General features: G+C 41.4%; 1 protein-coding gene across 1 annotated transcript in view; it reads right to left on the minus strand.

Annotated features, from left to right (window-relative positions):
* The window catches only part of TMEM132D (transmembrane protein 132D), a 218,906-nt gene that overhangs the window by 166,262 nt on the left and 39,366 nt on the right, over positions 1–13,278 (minus strand). The window contains exon 2 of the mRNA XM_050318695.1: positions 722–1,610. Coding sequence (XP_050174652.1) covers positions 722–1,610 — 889 coding nt within the window. The remainder of the gene's footprint in view (positions 1–721; positions 1,611–13,278) is intronic.

The following is a 13,278-nucleotide window of genomic DNA, read 5'->3' on the forward strand; positions in this document are numbered from 1 at the left end:
CTAGTAACTGAGCCCTGAACCATACCTAGGTGACTTCTCCAGAGGTTTTTGGAGTTTGAGATGTGTAATCACCAGAAGAAGGAGTGTTGTGTCATCTCAAGTCATAGCAGAGCATGATTTCCAAGGTGACAGCTCCAAGCATCCCCAATGCTCAGCACTGCTGGTGGCTGTGGCACATCTGGGTTGTCTGTGCAATTGGGGAGTTCACTGCCCCCTCCTATGACCCAACCTCCAACATTCTATAAAACAGACCCAGGCTTACCACAAGGTGGAGAAAAATATTTAAGCACATGAATCCTACTTAGATGCCTAATTCTTGCTCATTTCCTATAAATACCTTTGCAGATTTAAGCTTTAGCCATCTTCACATGAGTTCAATGAGAGATCAGGAGAACTGCAAACTCCAGCTCTGGAGGCTTCAAATGTTATCTGCAATTAGTGCATAGATATGTTCCAGCTCTACCATTTCAGTCTCTGTAAGTACTCCTCAAAGGACAACTTTAGGAAAAGGCCTTTCTCACTCCAAGAGATCACATATCAGATAATTCATACAACTCCAGACCAAACAATGTAAGAAATGTTGAACCAACCAACTGCAACACGATTTCTGGAGAGCAGCAAACTGAGGGACTGTTAGACAATTTATACAGAGAAGGTGACTTCCCAAGCCAAGAGTAGAGAAACAAAAAAAAGGTACCAAAGAAACACAAAACGGCCTTACCTCAGCGTGAACTGATCTTCTGTTGAGTTTTTAGCAACAGATACAAGGAAAGTCAAAATGTCACCTTGCTTGACAGTCTTTGGTGCATACTGGATGACAATATTATTATCCAATCTCATTTCACTTAAGGAAGGGGCAGCCTGCGTCTGGTAAAGGAAAACACTTCCAATCCTCTGCAAGGGAGGTCCTGACTCATCAACGTCATTGCGCCCCGATCGGATCCCGTTAGTTTTCCTGACATCCTCCTTGGTGCACTCCCCTTTCTCATCCCCCGGCTGGATGGAGTAGTAAAGCTCCACGGGGCTCCCTTCAGACTTATCCGTTTGTTTCTTACGGCCGGCGACCACCGTGGGGGGGTTGAACCAGCTGGGCAGGAGCTCCAGCTCTGCCACGCACAGCCCCAGGTCCCCTTTGAGCCTGCAGCTGCCTCGGACTTCCCGCGTCTCCCGGAAGGCGAACACCCGCAGGCAGGGCAGGCGCTCCGTGGTGCTGTAGTCATCCCAGTCCCTGCCCACGATGTAGAACAGCACCTGCACCTTGGGCTTGCTCGGGTAAATTTTGTCGCTCATGATGAAGGCCTGAAGTTTCCAGTTAAAGGAGAACTTGTTAGTGGATCCAAACGGGTTTGAAGACAGCATTAAGTCCTGGGGCACCGCTTGCTCAATGGAAAAAGGTCCATAGGTGGCATTTAACACGGGTGGACTCTTGGATTTGTAGATCAGAAAGGATTCCACTCGGGACTGCAAGCTAGAGTTCCTCATAATGTCCTGGTTGGCTTCCTTAAGAAAGAAGGAAACATCCGCATTGTGGATACGATAGGTCACGGGCAAGTAAGTTGGCAGTAAAGAAAATCTCTGTATACTCTCCAGGATCCCTCGACTCTCAGTCACTGTTGAAAGGAAAGGAGATTTTAAAAGATCAGGTCTTCCAGTCATGCTGTGATATAACCTCACTGACTTTACTGAGGGGCCCGACAGTGCTGTAGTTGGGATGAGTGGCAATGGCATCATCACAAAGGAAAGCATCATCAATCCAGGCAGAAGTAGCCTGGGTAGATGATGATTTATCGAGTCAGCTTGGGAGACATTGGTTTATGATATGTTCTGCACGACAGCTAGATTAAAAGTAGCTCATGTAGGTTTACACAAGCCAAAGGTCACATCTTCTCTTGCAATATACATTTATTATCGGAGAACAAAACCACCCACTCAGCATCTGCAACACCAGACCACTGCACAGGCACATTTAAAAAAATTTGATCATTACAGCAAGCTCCACCTGAACAGGAAACCAATGCAATGATTTTACATCAAATAGACCACTCAGAGTTCACTTCAGCCTCCCTTTCTGCACTCTCAAGCAATACATGGACTTTAAGCCATTTCCTGCGCTAGGTTGAATTTCACTTTAAAAATAGTTAGCACAATAACCATTTACACAACAGCTCCTTTACTGCACTATGGTACTAGAGGATTTCAAAAGGAGCTTTATTAGCATTCAATTTATAGTCCCTTCCATTTCACTTCATCTATGAAAAGAGGTTTCTTTCCTGCAAATAACTGTCAGGATTCAAGCCACTGTTGTTGTCTAACCCTACATTGTTCCTTAATACAACTGCATTATCTGTAGGCTGTACATCACTGCACATTGAAAGAACATTTTCAATGACACTGAGCCTCCTGTACTGCAAGATATCTCTTTTAACTGTGCCATCGAGCCATTACCTGAGGCAGATTATCATGCTAAAGAATAAGCTCTGAACCTTTCCAGGAACTGTCAGTCCCAAAGAGCACAAGACATACACTGCTAAAAAATACAGATGCAAATACAGTATCACCTCTCCTGTTTGAACATCTGACCTTCGTGCTTACATCTACAACCCTAATTGTCAAATAAATTGCCTCTTTTTTTTTCCCCCCCATAGCAAATTCAAATCCTTACTCTTTATTCACAGAAGTGACATAGGCTTACCACAGATGGCATTCAAAGACAACCCAGTTTCTCAAGCTCTAGTTCACAAAATGCTTTATTAGTCTTTATTTTTGTTGTTTGGCGTCTGACCTAAATACTTATTTGCTCATTCAAGTATACTGTGGTGGCCTGAACTGATGGCAGTTACTCCTAACCAGGAATCTGCCATTTAGGCACTGCAATTCACTGCAAATCCACACCCAGGGTAGAGGAGGCTCGTTATCTTCAACAACAATCGCAACAGCAGGAAAAGGCTGAAGTCCTGTGATCCCTAGAGGTGGAAAATTCACCTTGGATCTTGTCTGAATATAGAGGAAGTCACACCTAAGTCCCACCCTGCTCATTTTTAATAAAGAGTAAATTACAGAGCTTCTTTGCATGCAAAAACACCCTTCATTTCAGCCTTAGTCTTTTCAGCATTCAGCTCCCACTCTTTCACTAGATACTCACTGAGAGCAAATGAAGTTTTTAGAGACCTTGTTCTAGATAATCCCCCAACAAAGATTTCTACCAACTCTAAATGGCTGTGCTAGTACTTAGAGTTGCAGGGCTGCGTCTCTCCCATCCAGCCCCGAGGCAAAATCTGTTCTGCTGTTGTACTCCTCAGATCACCCAGCCCATTCCATCCTTCCCCCGTCTAATGTCCCGTTTATAAATTCCACACTCATTTCGTAATCCTCCCCACATCTTGGCAAAGCACCATTAAACACAGTGAGGCATCAAGAGAGCAACTTAGAGACAGGGGGGAAAAAAAAAAAACTAGGGTATTCAATTTTTTATTTCCCTTATTTTGACTGCAGTTCCCTCCCTTGCGTTCCACGGGGAGAAGTACTTTATTTTTTATATTAAAATTAACGGAGTGTTTTTCGCCTCATCATTTTTTTATCATTTATTTTAGTGCTTAATTATCTAAGGGATTAAAAACCTTCCCTCTCTAGTCCCCATCTCCACAGGACAACACTCAGAGTTTGTAAATCAATGACTCTTTGGAATAGGAGAGCAACACAAATGAAACACAAAAAAAAAAAAAAGAAAAAGAAAAAAAGAGAAAGTGAACTGCCTATTAAAATAAGGAAACAACCTCACCAGCTGGAGTAGGGTCCATTGGTTTGTAAATTTTTGGGCAATGGTAAACTGGTCTGCTCACTGTTGAACTTCCCTCCACCAGCAAGCTGTGAACGTGCACTGAATATGAACTGGCTTATGCTGGGAGCTGCCAGCAGCTTTCCAAACAGCCAAAGGCCAAAAATTCAAACCATTTTACACTTTTATCTGGGGAGAGTTATAATCAGCACAAACAGACAAAAAAAAAAAACTCCTCAAAAACAAGACTGAGCTCTGCAGTACCATCTGGATTTTGACCGTGAAAGTTTATTAAGGATTCTGAAGGATAGGAAATTAAAAACAAAAACAACTACCAGCATCCTTAATTACAACCACGACTATTTTTGTAAAAATTATGCATGTTTTTACAAAGGAAGAATTGCAGAAGATTACAATTTTGTGTGTTACTGAGTGAGGTCCAGCATAAAAGTGGTGTTTTAAAGATTTAAGTCATATAATCTATCCTAAGTATCACTTTATATCTATACCACCATCAGCAGCAAAATTCCACTGAAACAACCCACCTGAATAAGCAAAACAAGAATCACGCAGTGACTCTCTCAGTTTATATACAAAAAAATTGTATATAAATATACATATATTGTTTATAAACAAAACAGAGGATGGGTAACTGAAATGCTGTTAAGGAAACAAAATAAAGAGTTAAATTCAAGAGCTGCAATTTATCTTTAGTGTACCACCATATCTGAAGGCTTGTCTATATGGAGAACTTGGCACCAGAATAACCAAGTGCATCTGCAGGGCACGAACCAGCCTTAGCAGTTCTGAGTGTGGATCTACAGCAGAGAGCATGGTCAATAAAAAAGGCAGTGGTAGCAGATTAAACAAGCCTTGAGGAGTTTAATCTGTCCATAAACACATAGATACCCATGATCCACAGAGATCCACTCAGCTTTGATGAGTTGATTAGCTGTGCAAGCTGTAAGAACAATTTATCTTGAGGTGAGACACTGCAGAGGAAAACCCAGATCCATCCAGAGGACCACGGCAAGGGATGGATCAGAGCTCTGCTGAAGACAAACCACTGCAACTGCAGAGGGTGTTACAGCACTCTGGTTTCAAGAGATGATACCCAATGCTGTGAAGCAAACCAATAAAATCTAATTTTGATGCTGTGCTTATGCCAGGAGCTATTATTTCTCAATCCCTTACAACTATGACTGTATTCGACCCCTCATGCTGTGAAATAGTTTATTGAGGATTTCAGTCAGTGGCCACCCGGGAAGAGATGTTGTAATAGGATGGTTTTCTTTTCTCTCTCCTTAGTAAATCTTCCTCTGACTGATACTGTTTAAAAAATACTTGTCATTGATAGGGGAAGCAAACTATTTGTAGGTCAGTGAATCTGAAAACATCAGAGAAAGAGGCAGCATATTCAGTCTCCTCCTGCACAGCCAAAGCTTGTGCATATGATAAATCCCTGAACACGACATTATAAACTTGCTGCATTTGCCTTCCAGAAAGTCACACTGCTTTCTTCATCAAGCTATTAATTTTGTACTGCAGCCTGGCTAAAAATCATCTAGCTTTATTTCTCTAACAGCAGCTCTCAGTCAGTGACAAAAACACTCCTCATAGCTCAGTTTTACTGCAAAGTTATTGACCATGGCTTCAGAAAATTGAACAAATCTGCCAGACCACTAACTTCATTCTGTATTACCAGATCCTTGGGATTTCAGCCTTAACAGTTACTTTATTTTTAAAACTGTTCAATCCACAATCATCCAGCATTCATGAGATAGAAGAGTCTTCCAATCAATTATATAATTCTACTATTAAAAAAAAAAAAATTGCCATTTTCTTGTATATTGAAGGGAACAACTTCTTAGGAAAATTGCCTTACCAGCTGCAAGCTCAGACTGGTAATGCAGTAGATGAATTTGTTGCTGTATCTTGGGGATTGAGATAAGTGGTTCTTTTCAGTCAGGCCAGTAATTTTACCTTTTTAGTTAGTTTCAGCTGCTCTCCTTAAATCTTCTGAACATTTCTACTCTTCCAGGTTTCTTATGAATTGGAATTATTTTAACCAAAACGTCTGGGAAGAAAAATCTGGTAACGTGATGCATTTTCAGACTGGAAAGTAACGTCACAGGAGTTGTCTGTTCCAACAAAACTTGGTGCTCACTTTTGTAAAATTAAGACATTTCTGCCTTAACCTACTGAAGTGGCTGAATCCACTCATGCTCAGAGGTGAGGCAGTTTAGAGCTAAGCTACAGAGTGAAACCCTTCCCCAGGTGCAGCTCAGTCAGTTCTCAACAGAGGGATGATCTGCTCTGCCAGTTTGTGTCACAGAGTCAATTTAAGACTGTTACCTGAACCTCTGAGCAGGATCATTTCCATGGTATAGGGTTTGCTGGTTGCTTGTCATGTTCCTTCCTTAGATCCAAGCATCCTCCACAGCCCTTAAACGTGAATAAAAACCCCTGGAGCTTTCCAAGGATGACTTTCCTGTGTTCCTCCTTTTGCCAGTCTCATGGCAGCTTCAATTCCCCTAAAATGAGTAGCGTTGCATTTTCAGACTCCTGATTAGGTCCTGTGTTTTACTGACAACAGCCCTATGACACAGTGATGGGAGGTTTTGATCTCAGACTCTCAGGAGAAACGACTCTCAGGAGTTGTTTCCTGACAAGAAATGAAACCAAAAGCTGCCAGATGAAGCTTTTGTTAGGTTATACCACCCTATATGCACCCAAAATGGAACCACTCGGTATCCAGCTGGACAGGAGAGCTCACTGCTTTAGTTAGCATCTCATTTCAGCATTGATCCTGGGAATATAATTACATTATTAAATCTTTATTAATTCTGTGACCAGAAGCCTTAACAACATCAAGACTTCATCAGGAGGAGCAGTATTTGCTTCAAAGAATCCATAATTCAATTTAATAGACAAGGTTGTAAGCACTGGAAATCAAAGCCAAAATAGGGGCAGGATTTTCCAAAAGCCATAAAGCCAGCAAGCATTCAGGGCTAGAAACCAGACATAAATCACTAATTACTCTCTTTAGTCAGTATGCAGTGTGAACTTTTCAAAGAATATTGGGTTTTTTTGATAAAACCTGAATATGTAAGGGGGCGTTGGGAACTGAATCAGCCAGATTTTCCTGCAGACTTCCACTACTTTGTCATATAAGCCAAGAAAAACCAAACCCCCTTGTTGAACATGTCTGCCACAAACAGGTGAGAGGAAACTGAGCCCTCCCATCTCCAGCACAGAGATACAACGTGATGGCGAACTCCTGCTACAATTCACAGGAACAGTTCAAAAGGTAAGTTCTTCTGCCCTGAATGTGAACTATTTCTTACAACTGAGCACTTCCTTATGAATACATGATTATATTTAAAAGGGTTCTGTGATCACTTTGTTCCCTGCACAGCAGTGCAACACAAGGCTGAAACAACAACTGATGCATTACTGTCACTATTCACACTGGAGCACTGATTTCCCATTATTCTTCACCTACTTGCTTGGAAGTGGAATATCAGCATCTGTCTTCCATACCAGTACAGAAATAAAAGAATCCAGCCTATCTGCAGCAGGAACCCTAAATCTTTCCTCCTGCCACACCATTGCTGAACAGTTTCCAAAAAAATCTCATGCTTTTGGTAGCAAACACCATCATTCTAAAGGGCAAGTACCAAGAGAGCAGCGATAAGGCCAAATCGATGTGTCACAAATAGGAAAACAAAAATAGAACCCTGGAACCCAAGAGTCATGCATTTATCTATGACAAATTAAAAAGAAAAATGGCTTCAAGGCCCCAAAATCACCGATTTCTTTTTAAGTCCTCTCCTTATTAGCATTTCAGACCGCTCTGCCTGCTTCACTTCGTAACATTGCCTCTAACTGATCCATCCTTGGGAAATTATCATTCTTCTCCCAGAGCAATGCTGTTCCCAACTTGCCAACTTCCCCCTTTTTCCCCCTCAAGTTATTACAACTCTCGTTGCAGTTCTGCATGTCTGTGCAGAGCTTGTTACAAGGCCAGGGAAAGATTGCTGGAAGATCAAGGCTGCAGACTACAGTGAAGAGTCTCGTGGTGAAAAGGTGATTCCTCATTTCTTGTAAGAGAATTCTGAAGACATTGAAGCATTGTTAAGGAGTGCAAGGCACGTCAAGCAAGTCACAAAGCAGATGCTGATTAAAGCAAATTAAACTCCACAAAGATGCAGACAAATCATTTGTACCATCATTTCTAAAAGGACTACACACTTGCCAAGCATTCTTCTTCTGACAACTATCAAGCACTGCTACTGCAGTGAGAAACAAAGTATTTTTAAGTGTGGAGTCATGCAAAGGAGGAAGTACTCTGAGCCAAGGTGCCTGAACTTCCTGAGAATATGCCTGATCAGAAAGACAAGTCAGTTATTGATTTGCTGAAAGAGAATCTGGACTCCTTTGGAAGAGGCAATGTTACAGCTTGCCCAGCAAAGTACCTGAACCAACTTTGCTTTTGCATTGACAATCCTGCTGGATGTCTCCTCTTGAGCAATCCTCTAGTCCATCTGGCAACTTCTCTGTTATCTCCACAAAGAAGTTTCCATGACCCAAGTGGGAAAGGAAGAAAATTAAATACAGTATGAAATTCATCCCAGAAGAGTCTCCAAATACAGAGCTGACTCAGAAAACAATACATCTGCAGAGTGATCCTAAATTAAAGTCATCCACTCCATATTCAGTGGTGTATCATTTGGCCCACTTCAGAGAATTGCCATTCGAGGGTTTCAAGGACTTTGGCACAAGCTTCTGATTTTACCTGAAGAGTGAACCTGGATGGTAGACTTTGTGTCAAATGTGTGGGATTGGACCATGTTATTTGTCAGTGAGATGCTACTAGACCACAACTGATGATATCATTTCTCCACACAGTCTATTTCATACAGGAACTCTAAGTTTGATTTTACAGAAAAATATATATATTACATTGAGAAAAAACATCTTCTGAAAGGGGAGCTCTTGCTCCACCAGAGAAAGCAACTGACACCACAGAAAGAGTCCTCAGTCTTGACATGAGCCACCATCTGATGCTCCAAAAGCAGGGCAATAAACTAAAACCAAAATGAATTTGTCATTTCCACAAGCCTGCCCATCAGGAACTCCTTGTGGGCTGCCCTAAGTGATAATTCTGGAAGTTGGATTTCCATGCCTCCATGTCTGGAGTGAGAGCAGGCACCTGGTCTTGGCATGCATATCCTTATATACATGACTCCAAGGATCAGTAGAGGTCACACACTCATCCAGCCCTTTTCATACTTTTAACTCTGTGATTTGACTCGATGGGTTTGTAAGTGCTCATCCCTGATACTCACAGACAGACTGCACTCCCACCTGCTGTATCAATCCAGGAATTCCAGTTGCCTTAATGGGCCTGATTATCTGTCAGATAAGGTCTTTCTGACAACAGCACTGCAGTCTGATGACACAATATTTTCTTTGAATATCCCATTTTACTGAAGTTTGAAGAAACTTTTGTAAATTAATCATTGGTGTTAGGACAGATGACACCTCATCATTCATTAGGAGAGAGATGAACAATCCTGAAGTTGGTTTATTATTCACATTGACAGACAGATAAAGAAATCATTTAAATAAAAGGGCCTCAGAGGAACACACACCCCCCTTTATATTACCAAGTGATACAAAAATGATCAGAGAAAGATCATATAACAAAGGCAACTTCCCACCTGAAAAGGCAGCAAAGTAATAATTACAGAGAAAAGTATTTAGATAAAAGGATATGACACTTCCACAGAAGATCTGATGTCAGCCTGAACATGAAAGGCCAAAGCAGTGATGGGGCACCACAAAGTTTACAGTCAGAAAAGCAAAACAAACAAAAAAAATCCCAAACCAAGCTCACAGTCACAATAATCACTGGGGGAGAGGGAAAGAGCGACCAGGAAAATTTTTCTGACACTTCCAGACACAGAACATCAGTAATCACAGAGGGCTGTCCCCAATCCATCAACTTCTTGTGATTCAGGGAGGAAAAGGTACCAGACAGGGTGAGATGCATCAGTCCCTCGAGTGTGTCATTGCTTGGGGCAGGGGCTGGGAGCTTTCATCACCAACTCACCAGGCCATCCTGACACACACCATTGCATGGCCTGTCCTGCAGTCCTGATGCATTTATTCAGTGAACCATAAAAGGTGAGTCCTTCTCCTTAATGAAAGCAGCACTAGGGTAGGTGCAATCCAGTTAAGGCTCAAGGCACCCCACTGATGAAAGAACTAAGAGAAAAGAGTTTCTGTGTCCAACATTCTGAAATATGTTTAAGCTTCCACTTCTGTCCTCCCCCCATTGTATCTCCACTTACAGAGAAAGAAAAAAAATTATGAAGTTTTCAAAGATTTTAAAAAATACAGATCGAAAATCAAACACACAAGCCAAAAAAAACCCCCACAAAATTAGAAAGCTGAAATACTTGCCAGGAATATCTTGATTTAAACACTATTTCTAGTGTAATTATGTTTGGGAACCAATAAAAAGAACAGTAAGGCTGGGTAGCAGAGGAGTGCAGAGTGACAGGAGTCCAGCATCAATTGTCAGATTCCTTATAATAGAGACAGAAATGCAGGACTCTGCATGGAACAACCTCATACTGCTTAAACAGACTCTATTCAGACAATCAGAAGTTGATCAGATTCTGCCTCAAATGTCTGCAGAATTCTCTCTTCATTTTCTGCAAGGATACCAGGGTCTGTGTGCAGGCTGCAGTTCTGCTACCAGGCCATTATTGATGGGAGAAAAAGTGAATTCTAAGCATTAAATTAACACCCCAGTCAGCAAAAGAACAGAGCAGTTTCTGCTGCAGACCTTCTATGAGACAAGCCATGTCTGTGTACCCTAATCCAGTTCCACTGGATTGGGAACTGCAGCACAGAAGTGTTTGTGGCTGCTGGCTGATCATTCTCTCCCTCCAGAGTTATTTTTTTTTTCAATTAATTTTAAATTTTTTAATCCATATGATGCCTCTACATCTTGCTGCAGGCTCTGTGCCTAATACTGAATTTGTACAAGCAACAATTACAGTATTGATCATCGATGGCTGCATTCACTAAGAGGATATTTTAAAAAAAAATAAAACTAAAAAAAAAAATCTTTTAAAGTCTTATTTAAATAACATCATGTGCAGTAAATTTCCAGGAATGTCAATAAACCCAGCAATATTTCACTAAATACCTTCCCATTTTACATTCATTAAAGAAAGAACAGCTTAAAAATAGTTGAGTGTGTTCTCAGAAGGAACTGAAGACAGCGATAGGTACTTCTTCAGGTACTTTTTGTGCCTGAAAAAAAAAAAAATCTAGAAATTGGAGGGCATCACAGAAGGTAGATATGCACAGGGACAGACACAAGAAAGAATCTGCCTTTGGTAACACGGGACACAGCCAGAGCTCATTAACTGCTGCTTGGGAATTTATTTCTATCTTTCACCATGGTCTCTGCTACAGACACTCTGCATACACATGGGAATCTACAGGGTCCTCAATCTATAGGGTCCTCCTGCTTAGAAGATTCAGGAAACAAAGTTTTAACTCCTGTCCTGAAAAGCTGCTCTAAAATAACACGTACAGTCCAAATCTGTCAGCAGCCACTAAGATTTCTCCCCAGCCTTCCCCAAATACAAAGGCTACACTCATTAAAGGAGATGAGTAAGATCCTTCCTGACATATTTCTTATTAGCTTCTGAATCACGAGGTCTTCATCCTGGCATGAAGTTTTCCTTTGCTACAAGGTAACCTGTCACATTCCCGATCCTTTTCATCTTCTTGTCAACTAAGCAGGAAGCTCAGGTCTCTCAGAAAAAGAAAAAAAAAAAAAAAAAAGAAAAAAAGGGACACCCAAACACCAGAATAACTAATCAGGCAGTCTTTCAGTTTTTTATTGTGACCACTGAATGGCATCAAACTCCTGGCAGGCTCACAGGTGCTCAGCTACCTCTGACAGCACCAGCCACGGTGTCCTGTCTTGTCTCCAAATGCCAGAGAGGAAAAATGAATATGTACTTTTCCTGGAGAAAGTTTTGCAGAGGTAACTAAGGCAGCTGTGGATGCAGTTAATGATACCTCAGCTGCTTCGTCATCCCCAGGAATATCCATGATAATCCACTCCCAAATCATGACTGAGTAGAAGAGATTATCCAGTCTAAAACTTGCTGCTAAATGGCTCATCCCTTCTCATCCCTCCTTTGCTTCCTCCCAGTTGCAAAATCGTGCTGTCCCCACTAGCCAAACTGGGTAGTCTTGTCTCCTTCCAGGTGAGATGGCTCAACTTGTCTAGACTGGCAGAAATAATCTGCTTTTTCCTGGCTCTTTTGCTGGTGAATTAGCACATTATGGTGACCCAGCAGGAGGTGCTGAGAGCAGAGACACACGGCAGAGTCCCAGGGACTGCTGGATCATTCCAGGGTGTCAGGCAGCTCCTGGAGTGATCCCCATGTGGAAACCATCCATTCCAAGCCCTTGGCTGATCACAAACACAACACTTGTTGCTTGCCCTTGCCCTGACCCAGGCACAGCCAAGTCAACCACTCTGCTGCAGTGCCAGGTGAGCACAGCAAGCCCTCAAACCTTTTCAGAACAACTAATGCTTTCATTTTCCACTGTGAGACACACACAACAGATTATGACTGCTTGGAAAGTGCTGATTTATTTACTTGGGAGTTATTTTTCAACTGTATTTAGACCTTTATGACACAAGTAGAATTTCACTGCAAGTCACTAACCAGGTCAAGTAAATATTCAATAATGCATCACATGCATCTTTTCAGACTTAAAACACCTTTGAAAGTCTGACTTACTGCTCCACCAGGCTGTGAATTATTATTTTTCAGAAACAAAGCCAGTTGGCAAATTGACAGTTTATTTTGCAATGAAATATTTTGCCTCTTTAGAAACACATTTTACAGATACCTGGCATATTATTCCTGTATCTTTCAAATTCCTTCTGTTCTTGTTCTGGAAATAAATCAACATGCTACTCTATCACTGCCTCAAATGCATAATAGATAGAGTCAAGAGGATTGACACTCCTATTTTATAGTCCCATCCTATTTTGTTTCACTATCCCAGCAAGCTCCAAAGGGCATGGAACTCCTGAATTTCCCATGTATTCATTTAGCTAAATCTAAGGAAAGTTTTTTGCCCATGCAAATCTCCAAAGTCTTATTCAGAAAATTATTCTACCTTTTCAAATCATCCTCTTTCTTTCTCTCTCATACCTATTTAAAAGTAGTTTCCAGATAAGCTGATACTGGTGGAGATGCTGCAGAGTTCAACACTCCCCAAACACCCAAAACCAGAAAGATAAGCCAGAATCTTTGTTTTCTGCCTGACAGTCTCCCACGTTTTCTTTGGCACTTCTTTGTGAGTCTAGTCTGGCAATTTTGAGCCGGTTTCACATCTCCTCAAAGATCCTAAAGGTCATATTAAAAATCTACCTCAGCTAAATACCTTGT

The sequence above is a fragment of the Myiozetetes cayanensis genome, unplaced genomic scaffold, assembly GCF_022539395.1.
Source record: "Myiozetetes cayanensis isolate MyiCay16 unplaced genomic scaffold, myiCay2020 scf21, whole genome shotgun sequence".
NCBI lineage: Eukaryota > Metazoa > Chordata > Aves > Passeriformes > Tyrannidae > Myiozetetes > Myiozetetes cayanensis.